Here is a 27,264-nt window from a genome sequence, read left to right as displayed (position 1 = left end):
AACATATACAAGATTATGATGTTGTGGTACAAAACCCCGGAAGTTCTTCATGTTTATAATCCGAGTGCTTCTCCTGCCTGCTGGCGCTGTAGTAGCGCTTCTGGCTCTCTTTATCATATTTTTTGGACCTGCAGCTCCATTGCTCCTTTTTGGGAAGAGGTCCGCTCCTTGTTGCAATCATTGTTGCAAGTTTCTCTCCCATTTGACCCACTGCATTTTTTGCTGGGCTTGCCATTCCCGGGTCTATCTAAACTGGCCAGAAAACTTGCTGCACATGTGCTAACAGCGGCCAGGAGAAGTATTCCTATGTGTTGGTTATCCTCTAACCCACCTTCATTGCAAACTTTGTATAAACTTATTACCGATGTAAGACAGATGGAGTGTTTGACTGCTTCACATAGTGGTTTGCTTGCTGTATTTGAGATGATTTGGCTCCCGTGGGATACCTTCTCTTCCTCTATGCCAGCCCAAATTGTAAGACCATGATTTTTTTTTTTTGCATTGTTACTATATGACTCCACTGGTCCTGACCAAATGTAATCTTAGCCATCGATGTACTTCTATGTTTTGCTTGTTTTATTTTCCCTTTGTTTTCTGTAACACTTGATTTACTTGAAAACCAATAAAAATTGTTAATACGAAAAAAAAAAACCACCTATGTAGTCAGTTGGTCTCTGCCTTTCTGCGCCAACGTCTATCCTCAGACACTGTGGGCCCTGTGCACTCGCGTTCCGCTGCCATGACAGCAGGGGAGGGGTGGGGTGGTAGGAGCAGTGGCAGCTCCACCAGCAGCAGCTGCCTCAGTCTGCAGTTGATGATGAGTAGCTTTCTTCACCAGCGCAGTGAGGAAACTACTAACCAGCCGCAGCAGCAGCAGCATCAGGTGGACCTGGAGCAGGACCTCAAACAACAGGCTCGGGCCTACTTGGACAGCACCCTGCCAACCGAGGTAGACAATCCCCTTGACTACTGGGCAACGAAACTTGACCTTTGGCCCCAACTAGCTGAATTTGCCCTTGAAAGGCTGTCATGCCCGGCCAGTAGCGTGGCATCGGAGCGCGTGTTTAGTGCGGCAGGAGGTATTGTAACTCCGCGGAGGACACGACTGTCCACCCAAAGTGTGGAGAGACTCACGTTTGTGAAAATGAATCAGGCGTGGATTAGTCTGGATTTCAAACCACCAGTTCCTGACACAACTGACTAAATCCGCCATGAATCATGCCCCAAACATGTTATTATTTTTAACATAGGCCTCTGTATGGCCTTCAATTTAAGCTGCTTACGCTTCTCCACTCTGCCATGGGCCCCTGTACCGCCTCCTCTTGCTGCTGCCAGGTCCAGAGTGTGTCATGGGTCCCTGTACGGCCTCCCATTGCTGCTGACTTCATCGCCAGACTCTGCCATGTGCCACTTTCAGGTCTCCTTACACTGTTGGTGGGTTCCATTTTGTCATAGGGTGCTGGCAGATTACGGGCCTCCCATTGCTGCTGCCAGGCCCGTAATCTGCCATGGGCCCCCGTACCACCTCCTCATGCTGCTGCCAGGTCCAGAGTGTGTCATGGGTCCCTGTACGGCCTCCCATTGCTGCTGTCTCCATCGCCACACTCTGCCATGTGCCACTTTCAGGTCTCCTCACACTGCTGGTGGGTTCCATTTTGTCATAGGGTGCTGGCAGATTACGGGCCTCCCATTGCTGCTGCCAGGCCCGTAATCTGCCATGGGCCCCTGTACCGCCTCCTCATGCTGCTGCCAGGTCCAGAGTGTGTCATGGGTCCCTGTACGGCCTCCCATTGCTGCTGTCTCCATCGCCACACTCTGCCATGTGCCACTTTCAGGTCTCCTCACACTGCTGGTGGGTTCCATTTTTGTCATAGGGTGCTGTATGGCCTCCCATTGCTGCTGCCTCCACCGCCACACTGTGGCTCCACACTCTGGTTTTGGCCCCGTGACTGCCCAAATGAGTGAAGTGTACGGTGATTCTAAGATCGACGGCACTCATCTGCATGTCATACTGACTGACAGTATTATTTCTCTTCCCCAGCAGACTCCAAGGGCATTTAAATTAAAGGTACAGTGTTCTGCACTAATATAAAGGCTCTCTGAAGCCTAGAAACCCTTTTTATAATTTAAATTCGCAGCGAATATATTCGCATCGAATCAAATTTATTCCTCGAATTCGCCGAATCAGCCGAATCGAATTTTTGAATACTTCGCTCATCTCTAATGACTTTGTTAATAATAGGTGTCAAAGTTCCTGACATAAGCTAATATCCTTTTCTTGAATGAACAATTGGAACCTCCATTTGAGGCTTTACTTAGTTAATAAGTAATTTGGGAAGAGCTATCTTCAAGGTCCCTTATTGTCTTGACTTGTTATATTTCTCAAAATTCAGGTATCCAGATACTGTGTTTACACAATGAACATTTATGATTTTTGGTCAACATTAGCCAGGTTGTGGTTGGGTCAGGGCTGTGTGACTTCATTGTATTCCTAGATAGGTCATCATTCAGTCAACCATTATGAATGTCTTTTGTTTGAAATGGTATATTGTAAAGAGCAGACACTTCTGTTCCCAGGAATTTGCTGGTGTTTCATAATTTGTTTTATTGAGTGGTATTTCTTTGGTAATTTAACCAGTTGCCGACCGCAGATAGCCGAATGACGGCTAAACTGCGGCCGGCCAGTTCTGAGTGGACGTCATATGACGTCCCCCAGAACGCGCTCTCCTGCGCACCCCAGGGGGCGCGCACCCGGCGATCTCCGTGATCGCTGTGTCCTACGGACACAGCTGATCACGAGATGTGGTAAAAGGCCGATCATACCGGCCTTTTACCACGTGATCAGCGGTGTCCAATGACACACTGATCACAGGGAAATGCAAGTGCCGGTTCTCGGCTGCACTTTCCTCACGCTGTCAGATCGTGAGGAAAGTACTGCCGAGAACCGGCAGTTGTCAGAGCGAAGATCGGCACCGATCATCAGGGCCACTGATGATCAGTGCCCTATTGATCGGTGCCCAGCAGTGCCACCCACAAGTTCCGCCCACCTGTGCCCAGCAGTGCGCCCACTAGCTCCGCCCACCTGTGCCCAGCAGTGCACCCACCTGTGCCCACCAGTGCACCCACCTGTGCCACTCTGCAGTGTCACCTACCTGTGCCCAGCAGTGCCACCCACCTGTGCCCACCCACCTGTGCCCACCAGTGCCACCCACCTGTGCCCACCCACCAGTGCTGCCCACCAGTGCCACCCACCAGTGCAGCCCAGCAGTGCTGCCAGTCAGTGCCACCAATCAGTGCCCAGCGGTTGTGCCAGTCAGTGCCGCCAGTCAGTGCCCAGCAGTGATGCCAGTCAATGCCATCTATCAGTACCCATCATCAGTGTCATCTATCAGTGCTGCATATTAGTGCCGCCTATCCGTGACACCTCATTAGTGCTGCCTATCAGTGCTTCCTATCCGTGCCACCTCATTAGTACTGCCTATCAGTGCCCTTTAGTGCTGCCTATCAGTGCCCATCAGTGCCGCCTATCAGTGCCCATCAGTGCTGCCTCATCAACGCACATCAGTGAAGGAGAAAAAATACCTGTTTGAAAAATTTTATAATAGAAACAAAGAAACGTTTTTTTTTTCAAATTTTTTGCACTTTTTTAATTTATAGCGCAAAAAGTAAAGTGCCCAGTGGCGATTAAATACCACCAAAAGAAAGCTCTATTTGTGAGAAAAAAATGATCAAAATTTCATATGGGTACAATGTTGCATGACCGCGCAATTGTCAATCAAAATGCGGCAGCGCTGAAAGCTGAAAATTGGCCTGGTAAGGAAGGGGGTATAAGTGCCCGGTAGGCAAGGGGTTAAGCAACAAAATCATAACACTGTATTCAGAAAACATATACTATGTTCTAATCAATGAGGGTTCTAATCAATTTTCTATCAAAAAATTTAGATTTTAACATGTACGGGAGAATTGTAGTTAAATAAATGGAAAGGAATGTACATTATAGTTTGTTACTGTTGACCATCTCCATTCCGGCTGCCTGAATCTTGTGGTAATCAAGTGTCTTTAATACTTTTCAGACTATAACCTGAAAAAAAAGATACAAAAAAAAAATTCTGGCTTCAATTTTAACTTTTTTTAGATTAGATGACCATGGTCCTTATCCTTTGCTGTGATCTTGGCTGCTAGTTAGGGAGCAAACAAAACACAAGTATCTGTATTTATACAAAAATGCATTGTGCTGTCTCTTTAACCACTTGTCTATCGGGCACTTATACCCCCTTATTTACCAGGCCAATTTTCAGCTTTCAGTGCTGTCCCACTTTGATTGACAATTGCGCGGTCATGCAAGATTGTACCCATATGAAATTTTTATCATTTTTTTCTCACAAATAGAGCTTTCTTTTGGTGGTATTTAATCGCTGCTGGGCACTTTACTTTTTGTGCTATAAGCAAAAAAAGTGCACAATAATTTGAAAAAAAAAAAAGTTTCTTTGTTTCTATTATAAAATTTTTCAAACAGGTAATTTTTCTCCTTCACTGATGTGCGTTGATGAGGCAGCACTGATGGGCACTGATAGGCGGCACTGATGGGCACTGACAGGCAGCACTGAAGGGCACTGATAGGCGGCACTGATAGGCAGCACTGAGGTGGCACGGATAGGCGGCACTGATAGGCAGCACTAATGAGGTGTCACGGATAGGTAGCACTGATATGCGGCACTGATTGGTGGCACTGATAGGCGACACTGATAATGGATACTGATAGAGAGCACTGATAGGTGGCACTGACTGACATCACTGCTGGGCACTGACTGGCGGCACTGCTGGGCACTGATTGGCACAGCCGCTGGGCACTGACTGGCAGCACTGCTGGGCTGCACTGATGGGCACTGGTGGGTGGCACTGGTGGGCACAGGTAGGTGGCACTTCTGGGCACAGGTTGTGACACTGCTGGGTGGCACAGGTGGGCGCACTGCTGGGCACAGGTGGGCGCACAGGTGGGCAGCATTGTGTGTGGCACTGCTGGGCACCGATCATTAGGGGACTGATGATCGGTGCCGATCCCCGCTCTGACAACTGCCGGTTTTCGGCAGTACTTTCCTCACGATCTGACAGCGTGAGGAAATTGCAGCCGGGAACCGGCATTTGCATTTCCCGGTGATCAGCGTGTCATTGGACATGGCTGATCACATGGTAAAAGGCCGCTGTGATTGGCCTTTTACCACGTCACATGATCCTGGGGGCATGCAGGAGAGCGCGTTCTGGGTGGACGTCATATGACGTCCACCCAGAACTGGCCGGCCGCAGTGCAGCCGTCATTCGGCTATCTGCGGTCGGCAAGTAGTTAAATACACAAATAAATCTCCCTTCCCAAAATTTGAAAAGTACAAACGGATCATAGACAACCACCACTCAACCTGGTGGATGTAAAGATGTCACTGCTATGCTGCACTCTATGCGTTTCATCCTATGGGACGTCTTCCAAGGGGAATCGAAATAACAGTGAATAGACATACCAGCATCTTTAGGCTGCATGATTCATCCGGTAGAGGGTGATGTCTAATCTCACTGATCCAGCAGGACATCTCTGGACAACTAGAAAGACGCCATAGCATAAGCAAATGGGAAAGATCAAAAAAGATCCTCCAGCCAAAATCATTCACAAAAACCTACTTCTTCTGCATTAATAAATTCCTTTGAAATTACAAAAATCCAGTCACAGTTAAAACAATAATGATTGCTTAATGGATAGAACATAACTCTTCAATTCTGTTCATTTAACAATTGATTAATAATAATAATCTATTTACCAATATATAAAAACTCATGGAAAAATTGATTATTATATATTTAAAAATTCCATGCTGTAATTCCATATATGCCATAATTCCATATATGTACAGATCACCAGAAATTAAAAAAAAAGTAGTAAAAAGAAGATTAAAAATCAAAGAATAAAAAATACAAATCTCTTTGCATATGCAAAATTCCCTATATACATAAAAAAAAAAGGCTATTAGAGCTAAGCATGTTTCTACAAAAACTAAGGTAAATAAAAAAATCAGTACTCCTGAATAGGAACATATATGTGTACCTTCACATGCAAAAAGTTAATATTTGAAATTGTTAAACTGTCCTTAAAAATAATAATACTAAACCCCTCCCTAAAATACCAACTATTATTAATGAAACAATTTATGTCCCTTTCAATGTTTAGCCCTAAAGAACTATACGTTTTCATGTTATAAAGCCAGCGCGTTTTACAGAACGAGATCTCTCTAACACTGTTTTTGATCTTTGCTGGTTTTTTATGCTATGCCGTGTTTCTGGTTGTCTAGAGATGTGCTGCTGGATCATCAAACACCCTCTGCTGGATGAATCATGCAACCTTTATAGATGCTGGCTTGTCTATTCATTGCTGCTCTAATGCCCCTTGGATGACATCCTGTATGATGAAATGCATAGGGAAGAGTGCATCTGTAACATTATTATGACTGCCCAGATGAGCGGACGTTGTCTACAATCTGTCCATACTTCTTTTTATTTATTTATTACAGGTACTTATATTGCACCATCAATTTACACAGAGATTATACATATATATGATCCTGAGGAACTCACGTGATAAAATTGTGACGTAACGCGTAGAGCACGGTGACGCACTTCCAGTCGGCGCCATCTTACTACTCTCATTGTCTGCAATACACCCATAGCATGTGGGAAACTGCTTACTTGAAACCAGCTTACTGTGAGTGTTCATTTGGTGTTTTTGCTTTGTTTATGAATAAATAAGAGTTGCACTATGGAGGTTTCTTCTGTTTACTCCTATATGGCCTTGGTATAATGGTGTATACCTATGAGTTGTGCTGCTGTGACCACCATTAGAAGGGAGAATCAAAACTGAGGAGCCATTGGAGCCAGGTTCATGTAATGCCGCATGGTGTGGAGTGTGTTACTCTATAAAGCGTTGTGGCCCTGAGGGGTCGTGGTAAGGAGGTGAGGGGGCAATCCAGCCATTTATGGATATTGATCCACCTAAATGTCACACAAGCACAGAAAGTTTTTGGAGTGACAACGGAAGCACATATATTTACAATTCTTGTATGGACGTTTTTTGCACGTGTGTATTTGCACTTTGTACAGGTCCATGTTTGGGACCATTTTTTTGCACTTTATCACTTGAACTATCACGCATCCAGCACTTTGTATATATATTGTTTATTGCATTTATATATTAGCGCTTCACCACCATTATTTATTAATATATTATACATTCACATCAGTCCCTGACCTCAAGGAGCGAACAATCTAAGGTCCCTAACTCACATTCATACATACACATACTAGGGACAATTTAGAAAGGATCCAATTAAGCTACCAGCATGTCTTTGGAGTGTGGGAGGAAACCAGAGTACCCAGAGGAAACCCATGCAGGCACAGGGAGAACATGCAAACTCCAGGCTGGTAGTGCCGTGGTTGAGATTTGAACTGATGACTACAGGCAGAAGTGCTAACCACTTAGCCACTGTGCTTTTGTTTCTGAGCATTTACCCTGACTTTAAATAGAATGGTCTGAAATTCCTACATCATTTATATCTTTCTGCTCTTTCTGTATATGCGGTGCTACATCCAGCTATTGCAGTTTGGAATGAGGGTGAAAGATATCCATCCATCAGGGATTTGATAATTTCCTATAAAGCACTGTGAAACCTCCCATCTAGTGAGGTCTAGGTTTCTGGTATGCATCCTAGTGTGTTGGTGTTTCGAACAATGGAGTTGTTGGTGGCACAGAAGAAGCAATTCCTGTTTTTCACTTATTTTGTAGTTTTTTGGGACTTTATGTTATGTGATCGTTTGCACATTATATTTATATGTGTTTACATTTTGGGAAGGGAGTTTTATTTATTTGTGTATTTGAAGAGATAGCACACCACATTTTTGTGTGTATATCTTAGATATTTTTGTGTCCTAATATAAGCGAATGCTGCTGTCTCTAAGCCCATTGTTATATTGTAAATCTGATATTTTAAACACATAGTGCCATTCTATACCTATTACAAGTAACTGTATACATGTAGACAGATCTGCCTTATTTAGTAGAACATATTCCCACAAGTGCAAGGAACAGAATGTCAACCTCATCTGGGTGAATGTCTACACTGTAGTATCAAGAACATTAAAGTTTAATAGTGCACACATAAAGATTAAAACAAAACAGAGTATTCAAACATGACCCAGCTAGACAAGAACGTGAATCATGAAATTTCCTTCTCTCTTTTACGTTTTCCTAGCACTTATCACAGGTGTGATACCGCATTTGGGTTTTTTTGGCCTATTTGTTTTGGAGACTTAACCATAGATCCCTGTTTTTAATATTTATTTAATGAAGCAGTATCATGCAGTATATTGACATTTCAATACATCTTGGATGCCCTTCCTTTCATGTGAGATGTTAAAAACATCATACATTGTATATGATTTTGACAATATTGGATTATTTCTACTCATCATCTATTGATTTATTTCTCATGAAAAGTCTATCAAAGCCTTTATGAATATTTTTAAAGTAGTGTGAAGTGGAGAAAAAAAAGATGAATTATTAAACTAACTTTTGCTACTTGATCTTTGCAGAAAGTTTCCTTATAAAGGCATTGTATATGTATATATATATATATATATATATATATATATATATATATATATCTATATCTACATTGTTTTAAATTTTTCACATCTCTTTTCTTTATCAAGGGTACTAGAGTTTGATAATTCTGCATATACTAAAAAAGATTTAGTAACATTGGAAACTTGATAGCACTTTCACTAGATTAACAATTAAGCTGTTGAAATGTATCACTGGCCATCTGGAGACCTGGTGACGTCAAGTTCACATGAAGGTTTTTCAGATGTATATGCTATACCTCTCTCTAGTTGTGGTTATCGGCTAGGGCTTTGCTAGACATTCCTATTTGACACATGAACTTTTAATTAAAGCAGACCTTCTCCCTTTTTTAATGTTCCTCTCTCCCACCTCCTCCTCCCTCTCAATAACACAATTTCAAAAAGAAAATGTTTAGGTAAACAGTTTTTTTCCTAAAGTTCAGTTCCGTATTTCTTGCCTAGGCAGAGATGATGTACCTGGACACCGTGCACATGCAAGAATACTATAGGTAACTCTGGGATCTATTGTGGCATTTTTGTGCATATCCTCTTAAAATGGCTCCTGGGATTTCTTTGTCACTCATTTGAGGAGGCAGCTTGTGGGATCTTGCATATGCACAGAAATATTGCAAGGCGGTTTCCTGGCAGTTTAATGGCAGGGCTCATTGTATAGCTGTGCATGCACAGATGAGCCACAGAGATCTGCCAGGTCCTGTAGATCTAGCAAAGATTTTTGTGGCATGTATGCACATACTCTGGATCTGAATTCAAGATGGCAACACCAAAGGGGAAACTGTAGGAAAACCTTTCCCTACAAGAAAGACAACACTGAACTCCATGGACTAGTCAGTACGTATTTTTTTTTACTTTTATGCAGGGAAAAACTGTAGGATTTAAAAAAATGTATTTTTAGGCTGGACATCTGGCCTGTAGAGTCTAAAACAATAGTTTCTTATATTTATATTCTTCCATGGTAAAACACTGGAAGTCTCCAATACTTCTATTTCAGGCTAAAGCCCACTTGATGATATCTAAATTTCCAAAGGCTTGGAACATTTGGACCATCGATTATAGTACATTATAGAATGTCTGCCCAGTACAACACTTTGCTGTGATACAGACACACTGGGGTTTATTTACTAAAGCTGGAGAGTCCAAAATCAGACTCCCTTCTGCATAGAAACCAATCAGCTTCCAGGTTTCATTGCCAAAGCTTCATTGAACAAGCTGAGGTTAGAAGCTGATTGGTTTCTATGCAGAAGGGAGTCTGATTTTGGACTCTCCAGCTTTAGTAAATAAACCCCACTTTGTCTACTTGCTACTTTGCCTTGTTGACTATTCATTGTTAGCACCTTTACTGATTTATACGTATCCTGCACGATAACTCTTTGGATACCTTACCTATCAAGATACAGTTTCCATACATGTAATTGGATGTCTACTTTAAAGTTTATTGGATTTATTGTAATTTTCTACTGCATTGTATTGCAACTCTGAAATAAATAATAGCATATTATAGTAAAAAAAAAAAAACTTTTTTTTTCAAATAAAGGGTAGATTTCCTTTTAAAGGTGACCTGCAGTAAATCACTGAAGGTTGGTTTGAAGGTAGCCTTCTGTCCACAGCTCAATAGCTTATATTATGTAGAGTATCTTTGCACCATTGATAACTTTTATTTAATAACAGTATTGATTAAAACCACTCTGTGATAGGGAGCATTTTATTTTCAAGTAATTTTTTTCCCTTTACCCCCTTCCATGGGGACATTTAGCAAAGCATAAATAAATATAAAAATAATCATAAATACTGAACTGAGAGGATCTTTTAATGTGACTTTGCGGGTGACAAAGAAAAACCATCAGTCCTTTAAATGAAATGCTTCAAAGATGCCTATAAGCGGTATAAGATGTTACGGAATGGTTTGATTTTCATAGACAGCGTTAGTGACACCATATTCTGCCATCACATACTTTTAATGGTTGCATTTATCTTGGCCTAAATACAGCCAAAGCACCCTAATCTGATTTATCTCAACTTGAAAGAAAAGTTAAAAAAAAAAACTTTTCTTTCAAGTTTATTTAGTTTTTGTTGCAACACCAGTTTTTTTTTCTATCAGGCAGTAACAGGCCAAAATTGACAAGTGCAAATAGCAGCCACAACTGATCTAAAAGTTATTAGAAAGTTTACTCTTATATAAACCATTAGTCATAAGAGATTTTAAAGGCATTAAATACCATATATAAAGATAGCAGAATAATTTAGGATGTTTAAAAAATATGCAGACTTATTACTAATGCTTTCCTTTATATGCTAAATACAGTAACCTGGTACACACCGTAAAACCATTCATTGATCTACAAAGATAAAGTGACAAGTACAATTTGGTATATTTGTGAAGAATTGTGGTGGAGTAAAGCCTTGAAAACTAAGTTTGGAGTATTGTCTTTTATCTGGAAGAGGTTGCATTATCATTTTGCAACTCGGTAACTACAGGAGATGTGGAAAAGCATTGAAGTTCTGGGTCTTGTTTTTTAGTTTTTATCAGGTGGAGGGACGATTTATGTAGTTCAGCTCTTTGGATGTACTATGTACTATGTACGTCCAAAGAGGGAACCTTTAATCACAAGCTGATGGCTGCAATAGCAGCCATCAGCTTGTGCGGGTTTTGTTTAGTAATTTTTCTGGGAAACATCTCTGTCAAAAGGGTTCAAGTTTTAAGCAGGACTGGAACACATGGAGGATTGATTCCCCCCCTTCCCCTGGTGCTGCAGCACCAGCATGTATCAGATACTTCTGAGTAATATTTGTGGATAACGTTTGAGCTTTGTACCATCAAGAGAGGATTTTATGGTTGTTTCTTGGAATCTTGTATATATTAACCACTAGGGGACCACCCGCAGTACATATACTGCTACATATATATACGTGATCCTGCATTCTGGGGTAGGGGGTGCGCGCCTGCCATATCAGCGGCACCGATCACGGCCATGGATGTCAATCACCGGGTCCCAGCCGGTGATTACCCGCCAGAGCCCGGCGATTGCCGGCAATCACTGACAGAGAGGAAGACTGCATTGTTTTCAATGGAGCTTTCCTCCCTGTCAGCTTTCAGCTCACTGTTCCGGGATCGCTGGTCACAGCCTTCCGGGACAGTGTGTAATAGAGAGGTACAACCCCCGCCCCCTAGTAAAACACTCCCCTCACACAGTTAACCCTTTGATTGTCTCCAGAAGTTAACCCCTTCCTCCCCAGTGCCATTAGTACAGTGTCAGTGTTTTTTTTGTTGTACTGATCACTGTATTGGATGTCAGTGACCCCAAGTCAGTTCCCCCCAGTGTCAGAATGCAGTCCCGCAGTCCCGCCATAAGTCACTGATCGCCACTATTATTAGTATAAAAAAAATTCCAGTATCTATACCGCCATTTCTAAACTCCTTAACTTTCACGTAAACCAATTAATTTATACGTATTGGGATTTTTTTTTTTAGCAAAGACATGTCGTAGAATACATTTTGGCCAAAATTTATGATGAAATTTGATTTTTAAATTTTTTTACTGGATGTGTTTTATAGCAAAAAGTCCAAAATATTGTTTTGTTTTCTCAAAATTGTCAGCCTTTTTTTCATAGCGCAAAAAAATAAAAACCGCACAGGCGATCAAAAACCACCAAAAGAAAGTTCAATTTATGGGGAAAAAAAGATGTAAATTTAATTTTGGTACAGCGTTGCATGACTGCGCAATTGTCAGTTAAAGTAACACAAACCGCTTCTGTAACCGCTTCCTGACCGCCCTATAGTAGAAATACTGCTACAGGGCGGCACAGGTGCGCAAATTCACACATATATATACGTGAGTCACGCTCCCGTGGTTTTCATGCACCTCCCAGATAGCGTCAGATTGCCCGTCAGTACACCAATAATCACATTTAACCCCTTGATTACCAGGAAGACACTCATACACAATTAACCTCCATTGCTAGTATAGTGTCTGAACAGATCAATATCTTTGATCAGATCAGCGCTATACCAGTGTTCACATTAGTATAGCATCCACAAAAACGCAGCGTTAGCGGGATCAGCCCCGGCACCTGCCAGCACCTGCATTTAGCCCCTACACTTACCCCCCCCCCTTCTCCCATCCTTCTCCCCCAGCAAGTGCAGTGTCAGTAGGTCACTGTCATTTAATACATTGCACCCAAAACCGCAGTGTTGGGAGAATCAGGCCTGATCTCTGTTAGCACTTGCCGGTAAATTTTGATGACTCTCATATGCAGCAGAGTGCCAGTACTAGTGCCACGATACCTTTTGGTGAACTGGCGAGCACCAGCGGTCTAGTACAGTGGTGGGCAACCTTTTTTTTCAACTGAGCCAAATCTCGCCAAAACCACGATTGAAATTTATTTTGAGAGCCACATTTTTAAAACTGAAAATACATCTCCCATATAGTAATTCATCCCCCATAGTAATTCATCCCCCATATAGTAATTCATCCCCCATAGTAATTCATCCCCCATAGTAATTCATCCCCCATAGTAATTCATCTCCCGTATAGCAATTCATCCCCCATAGCAATTCATCCCCCATATAGTAATTCATCCCCCATATAGTAATTCATCCCCCATATAGTAATTCATTCCCCATAGTAATTCATCCCCCATAGTAATTCATCCCCCATAGTAATTCATCCCCCATATAGTAATTAATCCCCCATATAGTAATTCATCCCCCATAGTAATTAATCCCCCATAGTAATTCATCCCCCCTAGTAATTCATCCCCCATATAGTAATTCATTCCCCATATTAATTCATCCCTCATATAGTAATTCATCCCCCATAGTAATTCATCCCCCATAATAATTCATTCCCCATATAGTAATTCATCCCCCATATAGTAATTCATCCCCCATATAGTAAGTCCCCCCTGTGTCAATTCACTTACCTTTGCTCCGCGCGTTCCTCTCGCCGTGTTCCCGCGCCGTTCTGGTCTTCAGGGCGGACTGTGAGAGGAGAGGAGTTCGTCACGCTGCCCCGCCTACATCCTGGCTGCCCCGCCTACATCCTGACAGCTGCAGAGTCCTGACTTTTGGGGCGGCCGCCCGAGAGGAGGGAGGGGAGCGGCCGCCCGAGAGGAGGGAGGGGAGGGGGCGGCCGCCCGAGAGGAGGGAGGGGAGCTGGTGCCCGGCACACAGAAGAGCCGCATTTAAGTTTGTAAAGAGCCGCATGTGGCTCGCGAGCCGCGGCTTGCCGACCACTGGTCTAGTACATCCTGGTCTTTTACATACCTCTTAGAGTGTAAGCTCTAAGGATCAGGCCCTCCTAACCCTCTTTCGCACAAAGCAATCAATATACACTTATTGGGATTTTTTTACCAAAAACATGTAGCAGAATACATTTTGGTCTAAATGTATAACTAACTTTGAGTTTACTATATATTTTTTATAGCCTAAAGTAAAAAATATTGTTTTTCTTCAAAATTTTTAGTCTTTTTTTGTTTATAGCGCGAAAAATAAAAAGCACACAGGTGATCAAATACCACCAAAAGAAATCTCTATTTGTGTGAAAAAAAGGACGTAAATTTCGTTTTGGTACAGCATTGCATGACCGCGCAATTATTAGTTGAATTAGTGCAGCGCCGAGTAGCAAAAAGAGGCCTGGTCATTAAGGGGGGTAAATCCTCAGGAGGGCAATTGGTTAAGGCCCATTAGCCCCTCTTAGGTTAAGAGTAAAGTATAGAGAAGGGAGTGTCAAAGTGGGTCTTGATCAGCGCAAAGTATTTTGAAGGTAGTAAGTGATTTTGAGAATAATACTGAGAAAGGTAGGAAGTTAGAATGTGTCTGAGTTGCAGGACTTTCCATAGGGTTAGTTTAAAAAGTGGAGGTTGTCAGTACATTCACCACTGTCCATTGTCCTGAATGGATAAAATGGGAAGCCTGTAAGAATTGTTTTTTCGCTAGTAAGTACTGGAACAGGCCATCCATTGTGCTCCAAATCAACTTTGGATTCCCTAGAATTAAATATAGAGGAGAATGGTCTGGGGAGAGATTATATTTTTGGAAGACCTGGAAGCAGGTTTGCATAGAGGTTCCGTCCACTGGGTGTGCTTTCAGCTGTTCTGAGATATGTGGGTAGCACAACACAAGTTCATTCAGAGGGAAATTTGAGTTGAATTTTTAAAAATGATGGTACTGCCATGTCTGCACGTCCATCGGTTTAATTACATGGCAAACTGCATGATATTTGGGTATACTGGGGAATGCTGGACTCCCATGACAGGATGTGGAGGAGGCAGATTTTAATTATAAGTCTATTTTATAATGGTGCTCCCCTACTTGCAAGCCTTTGATATTTGGGTTGGATATCACTTTGCATAGAAAAAATTCTAATGAAACTACAAAGAAAAGGGTCAAATGTGGGAAGCCTTGTTGGTTGCCATTAGAGATCAGGAAAGAGCTTGGATAAGACCCTTGTGATGATTACTGAGGCTGAAGGAAACTGTGATTATGCTATCTGCTAGGCCAATATGTTTTATTACAGCTTTCATATATTGCCTATTTAGGCAAGGCCACTCTAGTTGAAAACTGGAGATATGGGGTATTGGACTAGACGACTATTTTCATGATTAGTTTCAGTTTTATATTTTAGAGAAAGATTGGGTTGTAACTGGTGCATAGGTCTTTCTCCTCTTTAGGGAGGACTGTGATATTATCCTTTAGTGGGCCATGTAAAAGTTGTTAGTCAAAGAGCTGAACACTTTGGTAAGACGTGGAAGTAGAAGTGGAAGAAGAGATGCTACAAAGATGGAGAGAGAACAGGATCCCTCAGATGGGTGCTTCAAGGCATGCAGTGATGAGTTACAAACTGTGTTGACTAATAAAAAGTGTAAAATTGGGGGGCTACAGGAGACATAAAAAAATACTATAAGAGAGTCTGGGAGGGGGCAATCTCTGAAGCTAAAATGTTCACTCACCACTCATGATGGGCTAGTAGATGAGTCTGAAAGGACAATGAAGAATCCAAGAGTTCAGTGGGTGAGCTCATGTAGCAGCAGCACAGTTGTATGCGGAGTGGAACTGTGATAAAAAAAAGTCCTCAGCTTCATATAGTTTGGCCAGTGGCATAACAGTTCAGAGATGCAACAACATTTTTTTGTTAGCATGGTAACCATATGGATATTTTGTTTGTTGAGCTTGCATATTTCAAATAGTCAAAATACATTACCTTGCCATGCTTATATAAGCTTTTAAAGGAGGTTAAGATGTGTTGTGGTGAGTTTGTCTTGCATCCACCAAGCATATGTCAAATGATGTGACATACCCAAGGAGAAGAGAGGATTGGCCCAGAATGATTGGGTCTCCCCATTCCCTTAACCCTATCTCATTTACCCAAGGAATGAAATAAGAGGGGAGAGATTGGTTAGTGGTTCAGCCTCTATCCTTCCTGGACAGCCATGGAAAGTTGTACACTCCAAAGGGGGGAGCAGAAATATTCCTCAGTAGACACTCAAAGTGGCATCTCTGAGGTTATGTAGAACATTAGTAATCAGACCAAAAATGAGGCATGGCAATATGTATGAATGTGTGGTAGTGCTAGGCCCACATAGCCTTTAGGCCAATATAGGATGTGCCTTGCTGTTCTAGGTCTACTTTGCCCCTTGAATTTGAACTGGAGTATATGGGATTATAGTGCTATTATCTCCTTTATAGCCTTGATTTTGCCTAACCAGGAAATAGGGTAATCTTTACATTAGTGTAGTAAGCCAAAGAGTTGTCTGAAAAAGTGGGGGTAATTGGCCTGATATAAAATGTTTTAGTCTGGGGTGAGGTGTAAACCTAAATCGGGGGGCTTGGAGGTAACTCAGATAACTGCAAAAGTTGTTTTTCAGTTGATTTAGCAGAAGAGGGGAATGGGATATGTAAACTCATTTGATTTGCTTGATCACTGGTGAGTCCCAAGACTGAACCAAATTTTTGAAGCATTGGAAAGAGGTTAGGAGTAAAGAAAATGGCATTAGTTAACAGGACAGTGGCATGGTCTGCAAACATGATTTTGTGTTGATAACTGTCAACCTCCATCTCACCTCTTTTTAAGAATCAGCATTTTAATAGCAAATGCAAATTATAGTTATTTTTGGCAATCCAATACAAGGTTTACTTGAAAAATATCTTTCATGCTGTGAGTGCTGCCTGTCTGCTGGCTATCTCTATCACCAATTTTATAGTATCCCTCCATGCTTTGCAGCTTTTCCTCTGCTCATTCCCCTGGTTTGCTTTCAATTTCTAGATACTCCCATGGTACCTTGCTGCTTGCAAGCAGTGATGATGTGGATGTTTCCTGTACTGACAGTGTTTCCTGTAAAAGTATTGGGAAACCCCTCCAAATCATTGGATTCATGTGTTTCAATCACCTCTATGGCCACAGGTGTATAAAATCAAGCACCTAGGCATGCAGACTGCTTCTACAAACATTTGTGAAAAAATGGGTCGCTCTCAGTAGCTCAGCGAATTCAAGCGTGGTACTGTGATAGGTTGCCACCTGTGCAAAAAGTCCTTCTGTGAAAAAGTGGTAGGCTGCATGCTGAAGCACACAGTGCGTAGAAGTCAGCAACTGTCTGCAGAGTCAATAGCTAAAGACCTCCAAACTTTATGTGGCCTTCAGATTAGCACAACAACAGTGTGTAGAGAGCTTCATGGAATGGGTTTCCATGGCCGAGCAGCTGCATCCGAGCCTTACATCACCAAGTGCAATGCAAAATGTCAGATGCTGTGGTGTAGAGCATGCCACCACTGGAGTCTAGAGCAGTGGAGACATGTGCTCTGGAGTGATGAATCACATTTCTTTGTCTGGCAATCTGATGGACGTGTCTTGGTTGCCAGGGGAATGGTACTTACCTGACTGCATTGTGCCAAGTGTAAGGTTTGGTGGAGGGGGGATTATGGAGTGGGGTTTTTTTTCAGGGGTTGGGCTTGGTCCATTAGTTCCAGTGAAGGGAACTCCTAAGGCATCAGCATACCAAGACATTTTGGACAAGTTCATGCTGCCAACTTTGTGGGAACAGTTTGGGGATGGCCCCTTAATGTTCCAACATGACTGTGCACCAGTGCAAAAAGCAAGGTCTATAAAGACATGGATGAGCGAGTTTGAAGTGGAGGAACTTCACTGGCCTGAACAGAGTCCTGACCTCAACCCAACAGAACACCTTTGGGATGAATTAGAGTGGAGACTGTAAGCCAAGCCTTCTCGTCCAACATCAGTGCCTGACCTCACAAATGTGCTTTTGGAAGAATGGTCAAACATTCTCATAGACACCCTCCTAAACCTTGTGGACAGCCTTCCCAGAAGAGTTGAAGCTGTTATAGCTGCAGAGGGTGGACCAACTCAATATTGAACCCTACAGACTAAGACTGGGATGCCATTAAAGTTCAAGTGTGTAAAGGCAGGCATTCCGATACTTTTGGCAATATAGTGTATGTGTCATAGATTTCAAGGAAGTAAATGTGTGGGTGTCTTACATTCCAATGGACTACTGGGTACTAAAGATAGTGATGAACAAACATAGCAAAGTTCTGTTCTCTGGATGTTTGCAGAAAAAAAATCTTCAAACCTCAAACATAGCATCCAAACTTCACTAAAGTCCATGGGAGCTGAGTTTTGTAATTTTTTGGGTTGTTTTTGAAGCAATAAATTTGTAAGCTTTTGGTATAAAAGAGCATGAGTGGCTGGACACTGCCATGAGGGACTTGTACTAATGAAACGTTTTATTTTTGAAAATACAGTGCAATGAGAATTTGGTCTTTTAGGCTCCGTTCACACCAATGCATTTTTTAGTGCTTTTTGCAGAAAAGCACTACAGTCCGTTTAACATGGTTTCCTATGGAACATGTTCACATCTATGCTTTTTTGAGCTGCTGAGTTTTTGGAAAGGGTCAGGGACTTTTTTAAAAGCAAAAAGCAGAGTTTTTGCTACAATAGAGTTCAATGGAGAATCTGCTGAAATGCATCGTAGTGCTGAAATTTTGCAGCGTTTTGCATTTTGCATTTTTATTCTGCCCAGCAAACAAAAACCTCCACTTTAAAAAGAAGAGCTGAACAAAATGCAGCAAAAAACGTGTGTAGAAAAATGCAAAACGAACTGCGAAAAGCACTTCAAAACGGACAAAAAGCAAACCACATAAACGGAGCTCATTGTGGCTTAAAGGGAAATATAAAAAATACATTCCAAATAACATGGCTCATTGCGCCAGTAGGTCAGCAGAGAATTGTTCATCGTGACAGAAGTTGGATCTGCTTTGTGACCCATTGTGTACTTTTTTTTTAATAAAATACTTTTTCAACTGTGTCTGCCTTTTTATATTTGCTCTGGCTTTTTTTTATGAATTAGTAACTTGGGGTATTATGTACAGGCTCAGGGGGCTTCCAAATTGGATCCGTCACCCCCATCTCTGCAGATCCTCATACCCATCGTGCCATGCATGTGTGGATGAGGCAGCATGCCTGGACATAGGTATGAATTTGTAGGGTGACCCCATGCACATTTTTTTTGCTTTGTTTTTTTGGCATAGGGTTCCAGTCAAAATCCATATCAGACCTGCATCGAGGAAAAAGACCTGTATTTTGAGGGGAACCCATACCATTTTTTGTTTTGTTTTTTTCCCTGGGGCCTCCTCAAAATCTTCACTGGACACGTATATAAGACAAGGGTCTGGTGTGGATTTTGAGGAGAGACTATACCATTTTTTGTAATGTTTTTGTTTGTTTTCTTCAGAGCATGTGATCTGGTAAGCTGTGGAGTGGGGGCTACATGTTTTCTGCTTCCTCTTTCCTGACCATATAGAAAAGATAATAATAATCATGTCTCATGATGTAAATTCAACATCAATCATATAGTCCAGCAATGTGGTTCTATTGTCAATCACAATGAGCAACAACGTGCCAATCTGCTGGCACAAAAGTGCCCAGTTTCACCCCAAGAACCTCTCCCATTATGTGGTGTGGCCAGAGTGTCCAGAGGGATCTTCCATCCTCAGTGCAGCTGTGTTTCCTTTATACCAATGCAGCTGTCTCACAGACAGAGCAATGGCTAAAGAGTTTTTTTAACTGGGTGGGGGAAGACTTGTTCCCAATCAGATAAGCTTCCCTTGCAATTGAAAGCAGGCAGTAACTATATTCCATAGCAAATAGACTGCTGACTATGGAATAAGCCTGCTGCCTGTTTTCAATTGCAGTGAGAAGCCCTGATGGGTCTCTGCCCACTGTCAGCATCACTGTTAGGAAATTGTGGGATGGCCTGTCTCTGTACACCAACTTAGAGTTGGTCTTAATTACTTATAGTTTTGTTATCTATAAACTGGAGGTAATTCTTTTAAAATTTTGTGCAGCCAAAGTGGCTCAAACTACCTGGATCTGTTGAATGTTTTGGTAAACCTACCAGAACTGGGAGTAAGGCCTTTTTTAAATCTAACTCAGGGCTGTTTAAGAGCCACACTACCAGGAAAATGGCACAAATAATTTAATGAATTCTCCAAATGCGTTTTAAGGCTCTTTGCCCACTTATCAAAATGCCAAGCTAAAACAGTGTCCTGACCTCCATGGGGTTGTTTAGCATAACAATGAACGCAAACATCTTTCAGCCTTTGTGCCATATTGTTGGAATGCTCTGTGTATTCCTCCTTAGAGGAGAAATTTCCTCTAGTCCTGCTTTGAACTAGTTCCTTTATTCACCAAACTAGACCTGTTGTCTGGTCATTTAGACTACTTTTTACCTAGCTCAGACAAACCAGTTTGATAAAACAGAGGTACCTCTGTCCCTTCACACTCTCCAACTCTCAGATGTCAACCTTTTGCAACCTGGCTGTTTGGGCCACACTGGACTGGACACATGCCCCCAGGCATCAGGCTTCAAGCTGCTTTCATAGCAAATAGGAGCAAAGACATACTCTCATTTGTGGGCAACATCCATCTGCCTCTAAACAGCTTCACACCTGTTCAGGGACCCTTTACCTGCTGAAAAGGGCACTGTCTGTATCTTTACATGACATATCATCAATATGATAGAAACATTATCCATCTCTGATTAATTGTGGTTTTAGTTAGTTTTTAGGATACTCTGAGAACCTCACTTAATAGAGAAGTAGGGGTTTAGTTTTTTCCCCCAATTTTGCCTACCTAGGTGGATGCAGCTTCGGTTCGATTCTGCATCTGTCCCCTGCTGCCTCTAAGGGTGAGAACTCAGCAATCACATGACCGCTGATTGCTAAGTTCTTACAGTCACTCTGAGAAGAGAGTGGTGACTGGCAGAGAGCGGTGACTGGCAGTCACCACTATCTGTACTGCCCCCCCATGTTCACTGGAGCACTGGGCTGTGGAGGGGCTCTAAGCTGTTCACTGAGAGACCAATCAAGGTGCCGCTCCAGACTCTGGGGTGAATCCCGACCTAAGTTGCTGTGAGCTAAAAACGGGTCACAAGAGTGTAGAATGAACTGCAATCCTGAGAACCTCAGGAGAAGTACAGGAGAAGTACAGCCAAAAGAGCGTTGGCTGTACTTCTCTTTTAAGTTGTATAACTGGATGAGATAGTATTTGGCAAATCAGATAATAATGTGCTGTATTGCTATATGTCTGTGCAAAACCAAATAAACAATCGTAGTTTAAAATTGATTTATTCTGCATTTTTAGGCTCCTGGTTTTGACACATTTTACTCGTGTTATTTTGATAATAATTTGAGCAAAGTGGTTGACCATGCTGGAACAAATCTGAGCAAAGTAGTCAGGGCAATAGACATTATTTTGTTTGGAATGATATGTGGCGTATAAATGAGTTGGTAGCAAAATGCCTTTCGATCCCAAAATCCATGGCAATCCAAAGCTCTCACCATGCCTGCCTATCTGTGCACAGAGTGGTTTTCAATATCCCATTCTCATGGTTACCAAATCCTCTCTTTAAAGCCTATCTCTGTGGAAAAGAAAATTCCTACCTTGCAGTGAGGCTTTCTCTGCTCTGCAAGGGCTAAATTTTTTGGGGGGGGTTTTTTACGCCTAAGGTACTGGGAATCAGTAATTCTGCTCCCCCGACAGCCAGTGCTCTCCTCTTCTCCTCCTCCACGCTTTGGCGAGGGACTGTCCCTTGGCATCCTCACGTCTGAAATATTATCAGTATGAGTTTTTTTTTTTTTTTTTAAAAAACACATCTAAATATCAAAAGCAGAAAAGAGTGTGTTTCCATTCACATAGCACATTTTTTTTTGTTTTGCATTATGCTTTTTACAAAGTTACAGTTAGTCAAGTTGTAAAATCACAAAAGTTTACCAATAAATAAAGAATGTAGAACACTTACATATACACAATCCTATATCCACATGATGCAATAAAGCATGATCCAGTTTGCTCCAGCAAGGGAAAAAAATTGTTCCTGATCTCCCATGAGACAATCAAATATTCCATGGAACAACCAACTCTGGTATTCATACCGATAAATGTTATATACAGATATATTTTCTGCATTTAGGAAAGCATCCAGTTTTTCCTACTCTACTGAGCTGGCCAGAGCTAGTTTTTGAGGGAGTCTGTTCCACATATTCACAGCTCTTACTGTGAAGAACTTCAAGTAAAGGGAACTTTTCTTGTGATACAGTTGTATAGTTGTGATATATATATATATATATATATATATATATATATATATATATATGTGTGTGTGTGTGGAAACCGTTCTGGGTCAAGGGTGTTTTATATATTTTCATCTGCCCAGGGAGGTTTAGTTTTCCAGCTGCTGGGACTGTATTGACTCTTTGTGCTAATATGCTGTAATCTTTATACTTACTGTGAAGAAGCCTTTCCTTATGTGGAGGTTAAATCTCTTTTCAACCAGACATAAAGATTGCCTTCTTGCCCTCTGTAATAACCTGAAATATAAATAACTCAACAATGAGTTAAGTATATAGACCACTTGTGTATGATCACTTGGTGATCATATCTCCCTTAATTTCCATTTCTCAAGAGAGAATAGATTCAGTTCCTCTAATCTTTCCTCCCAGCTGAGCTCCTCCATGCCTCTTATCAGTTTGGTTGCCCTTCTCTGCACTTTCTCCAGTTCCTCAATATCCTTTTTGTGAACTTGTGCTCAAAACTGAACTGCATATTCTAGATGAGGTGTTTACTAATGATTTATACAGGGGGAAAATATGTTCTTCTCTCTGGAGTCTTTACCTCTTTTAATACCAGAAATTTTTTTTGCTTGCTTTAGAAACTACAGCTTGGGTTTGTATGTTGTTAATAAGTCTATGATCTACCAAAACACCCAGAACCATTGACTCCCTGGCTATTCACCTCCTAATATGTATGATGCATGGGTGTTTTAAATCCACAAGTGCATAACTTTACTGACCACCTGTATACTGCCCTGCTAATATTTCATTCTCTGCCCTGCTGACCCATTGCACACTGAACTGCTGGCTCCTGTCCGCTGCCCTGCTAATCCATGGTCACTGCTCTTATAACCCAATGTACATTGCCCTACAACCTTCCACCAGCATAAGGTTTGCATTCTAGAATAATATTGAAGAAAGTCGAAAAAGGGGAAATAGACTGTCGTTTTTATTTTCCTCTAATTTTAGTATTTTAAGTATACAGCTGCTTATCATTTCCTTCCAATCAGCGACTGAAGCATTGAAAGAATTGTACATATTTTTATATTTTTTTTTTCAAATATTTAACAAGACTCAACTATTGAAGAATAGAAAAAAGCTTAGTTACAGCAATACATTAAAACACATACAGAGCCAATACATACATTATGTACATGATATTTACATATTTAATTAAGATGTGCCCTGCATGTACACACCTATGTGGTAAGTTGCATGTGCGTTTATGTACAGTAACAAATACTTAAAGCCCAACTGAAGTTGAAGAAATAGGTATGCAGTCAGATTGTACTAACACAGGGGCGGACTGACCATTTGGAAACTCGGGCACTGCCCAAGGGCCCGGGGTCAGTAGGGGGCCCCATGAGATGCCCCTGGTACCTTTTCCATAAGCTTTTTTGAGTTTGGGCAAGGACACAGGGGCCCCATGGTCCCCTATTGCCCGGGGGCCCCATGAGTTGTCAGTCCGCCCCTGTACTAACAAATTCAATTTCTGTCTTAACTACACTTTCCTGGTACGCAAACTTTGCAAGGAGTCTAAATATGGCTGGGTAATATAAAAGACACCGCAATTAGACCTGGCATACTCTGTAGTGTAATAGATTTGATCAGACACACCTCATCTTCTTTTCTGCAATACAGTGTGGGGAAGCCTGTGCTGAAGGATGTCAGCATATCAGGATATTTTAAAGCAACTCCAAAACAAAAAAAGTAAGACATTATGCTATGTTGGGTTAGAAGCGGATATAAAATTGTGAAAATTTATTTGGACTTTAACAAAGGGATCATGATGTACTAGGCATATTTAAAACATAACCCTTTTCAATAGGCTTCAACCCTTTCTCCCTTAGGCTGTGGGATTATTATTGAGATATTGAAGACAATATATCAAGGACAACTACAATTGAGCTTTACAATCTATTATTTAGAAGTCTATATAGAAGAAAAATTATGGTTAGTTCTCTCTGAACTAGTGTTCTTTGTGACACCTCACTAGTATTGACATATCTTTACCCAATTCTGCAGGATAACCTTTAAGTGTCAAGAGAACATCAGACAAGGTGAAAAATTGTACAACACAAACAAAAATTGCAAATGTGTCTTTGAGATGCCTGCCACTAATACTAATGCCCTAAGTCAGTGTTCTCCAAACTGCGGCTCACAGGACAGATGTGGCCCTTTGCTTGCCTTTATCTGGCCCTCGGGTCACTTTTCCTCCTACTGTCGATTAGGTTGAGGCACCATTCCTTCTATTGACATCAGTAGTGGGGCACAATTCCTCCTACTGACACCAACAATGGGGCACTGTTTCTTCCACTGAGACCAACAATGGAACACTATTCCTCTTAATGATATAAATGATGGGGCACTATTTCTTCCACTGACACTAATGATGGGGCACTATTTCTCCCACCAATACAATGATGGGGCATTGTCCCTCCTCCTACTAGCCAAATGCAATTTGTACTTTTTTGCTACTACTGTACACCAAGCCTGAGGAATTATTTTCTCTCACTTACGTTAGGGCATTTTCTACTTCCGCTCGTCACAGTCCGGCCCCCCTAAAGTCTGAAGGACAGTAGACCGGCCTTTTGCTTAGAACGTTTGAAGACCCTTGCTCTAAGCAATGGTTTATAAATCTTTATGAAAAACACAACCGTGATACTAAATATTTTCATCCAACTACACCTCTTACTGCTTATGCATGTAACTGAATTTAGTGGAAAATTGTTTGACATGGTGAGGGACACATGAGTGAGCAGGAGGGAAGCATCGATGGAAGTGTCTCAATAGCATATCTTCTCAGAAGGAGTATGATCTTAACATTGTATACTATAGTGTAAGGTTTTCCAAATCATTTACATAAAATCTGAAGTTCACATGTACTTTTTCTATACTTAACAAGAAATGAAATAAAAAACAACACTAAATGTAAGTTCTTTACATTAAACAAGTTAATAACCTATCGATAGTCTACAGTATATAAATTTGCATAACTGTAAATTCACATATATGCTCAAGTTTTCAAGTTGAAATATGAATTTTAGAAACTCTAATTCTGTAGAGTTAAATCTTGGAAATCCAGGTAAGGCCCCAGTTCTTCACTTACTTCTTCTGAGCTGGCAGAAGAGGTATCTGAACCTCCCTCCAGGAGAGTCGCAATGCTGTGTTTATGATTCCTTACTGCCAGCTGCAAGGGTGTACAACCACTACTGTCTTCTATATTCTGCTTGGCATTAGCCCGGAGAAGAGTCTTTACAATGGCTGCATTAGCATTTAGCACTGCTACGTGTAACGGAGTCCAACCAAACTTGTTTTGAGCATCCACATTAGCTTTCTTCTCAATGAGTTTGATCACATTGCCAAATGAACTTCGTTGCACTGCAAGGTGCAGTGGTGTCCAGCCAGACATTTCTGCAACATTTGGGTCAGCTCCGAAATTCAAGAGAAGAGAAATGATGGAGTCTTCACTGTAGCGTACAGCCAGGTGGAGTGGTGTCCATTTCATATTTCCCTCAGCATCTAAGGTAGCATCATTGTCCTTAAGTAAATATATTATTTCAGTGTGTCCTTTAAAAATTGCAAGATGCAATGGCGTCCAGCACTGATTATTTTTTATGTTGACCTGAGCACCATGCTTTATGAGGAGCTTGCAGATCATGCTATTGCCTTTTACTGCCGCCATATGTAAAGGGCTATATTGGCTTTGATCAACACAGTTGACATTTGCTCCCTTTTGTATCAAATGCTGTACCACTCGGAAATAGCCTCTGTCAGCAGAAATGTGAAGGGGAGTCCTGAGATTCTTCTGCTTGGCGTCTCGATCAGCTCCTTGGCTAATCAGAAGTTTAACAAGTTTGTAGTGGCCAAAATAGGAAGCTATATGAAGAGCTGTTTTCCCATCTGATTCTTGGCAATTTGGGTTTGCCTGACGGGTGAAAAGGACTCGGGCAACATTTTCAAAACCATTTTGAGAGGCCAGGTGAAGTGCTGTCCAATTATCTCGTTCCGTTGCATCTACGTGAGCTCCATGACCCAACAGCAGACGTGCTATCCGATCATCTCCACTCTGGGCTGAAAAATGCAGAGGTGACCATTTGTCTTCATCAGTTATATTCACATCTGCTCCATTTTCTATTAAGATAGTACATATGTCAGGGAGCTTTTTCTGCACCGCCAAGATGAGCGGTGTATATCCACTCACCGTACGGCTATTAACATTAGCATTCAGGCTGAGGAAATGGTTTACTTTCTCAAGGTTTCCCTGAGCTACTGCAAAGTGTAGAAGTGTGAAGTTGTTTTCATCTACCCAGGACATGTTATCACTGTTGTTTTGTAAAATTTCATGAATTAAGATCTCTGTTAGGAAAAAAGAAATCAGTTTTAGAAAGGCTATTGAACTTTTCTCTGTATACCTATTTTCATTAAAAGAAACATTTTGATGAGCAGGGAGAAGATTTAATTATGTGAACATTAATTTGAAAGTAAAGTGTATTTTCAGTGAGCACATATTTTGAATTTCAGTGTTTACTTAAATACATTTTTGATATTCATTCCCGGCAATGGGGGAGTATATCACCTTCTGCTCTTGAACTTACAATGTAGTATTTGGTGACTGAGCTGCCTATCTCCAGCCCTGCGCACTGTCATGCAAGGTCAGGTGGAGGCCCATTTCTCTAAAATTGAGCTTACACAGGACTTTCTGCTCATGGCCCTGCCAGGTAAACAGGTCAGCCAAGAAGTTCATAAAAGGTAAGCATCAATAGCAGAAGAACTAGGATATCAAGAGAACCTTTCAGTTTGCTATTAATGGCCAAATTTGCAGGTCTGCTTTAAAGTGCTTGTAAACCCTTACATATACCCAGTGAAGTGAATGGACTCAGGTGACAAGCAGAGATGAAACAAATCCTCCTACATATGTTGTACCTGACTATCTGCAATCTTCTCTATTCTATATCCATTCAAAA

General features: G+C 41.5%; 1 protein-coding gene across 1 annotated transcript in view; it reads right to left on the bottom strand.

Moving 5' to 3' along the window:
* Positions 1-23,224: 23,224 nt before the first annotated feature.
* Positions 23,225-27,264, bottom strand: part of ANKK1 (ankyrin repeat and kinase domain containing 1) — a 111,420-nt gene continuing 107,380 nt past the window's right edge. Inside the window, exon 8 of the mRNA XM_089673076.1 lies at positions 23,225-26,656. Within this exon, the coding sequence (XP_089529202.1) occupies positions 25,350-26,656 (1,307 nt within the window). The 3' untranslated portion in view covers positions 23,225-25,349. The remainder of the gene's footprint in view (positions 26,657-27,264) is intronic.

Source organism: Staurois parvus, unplaced genomic scaffold (genome assembly GCF_062004578.1).
Source record: "Staurois parvus isolate SC_StPar_1 unplaced genomic scaffold, SC_StPar_1.0 ptg000135l, whole genome shotgun sequence".
Classification (NCBI taxonomy): domain Eukaryota; kingdom Metazoa; phylum Chordata; class Amphibia; order Anura; family Ranidae; genus Staurois; species Staurois parvus.
Note: the sequence above shows the minus strand (reverse complement) of the source record. Positions and strands in the feature narration are given on the sequence as shown.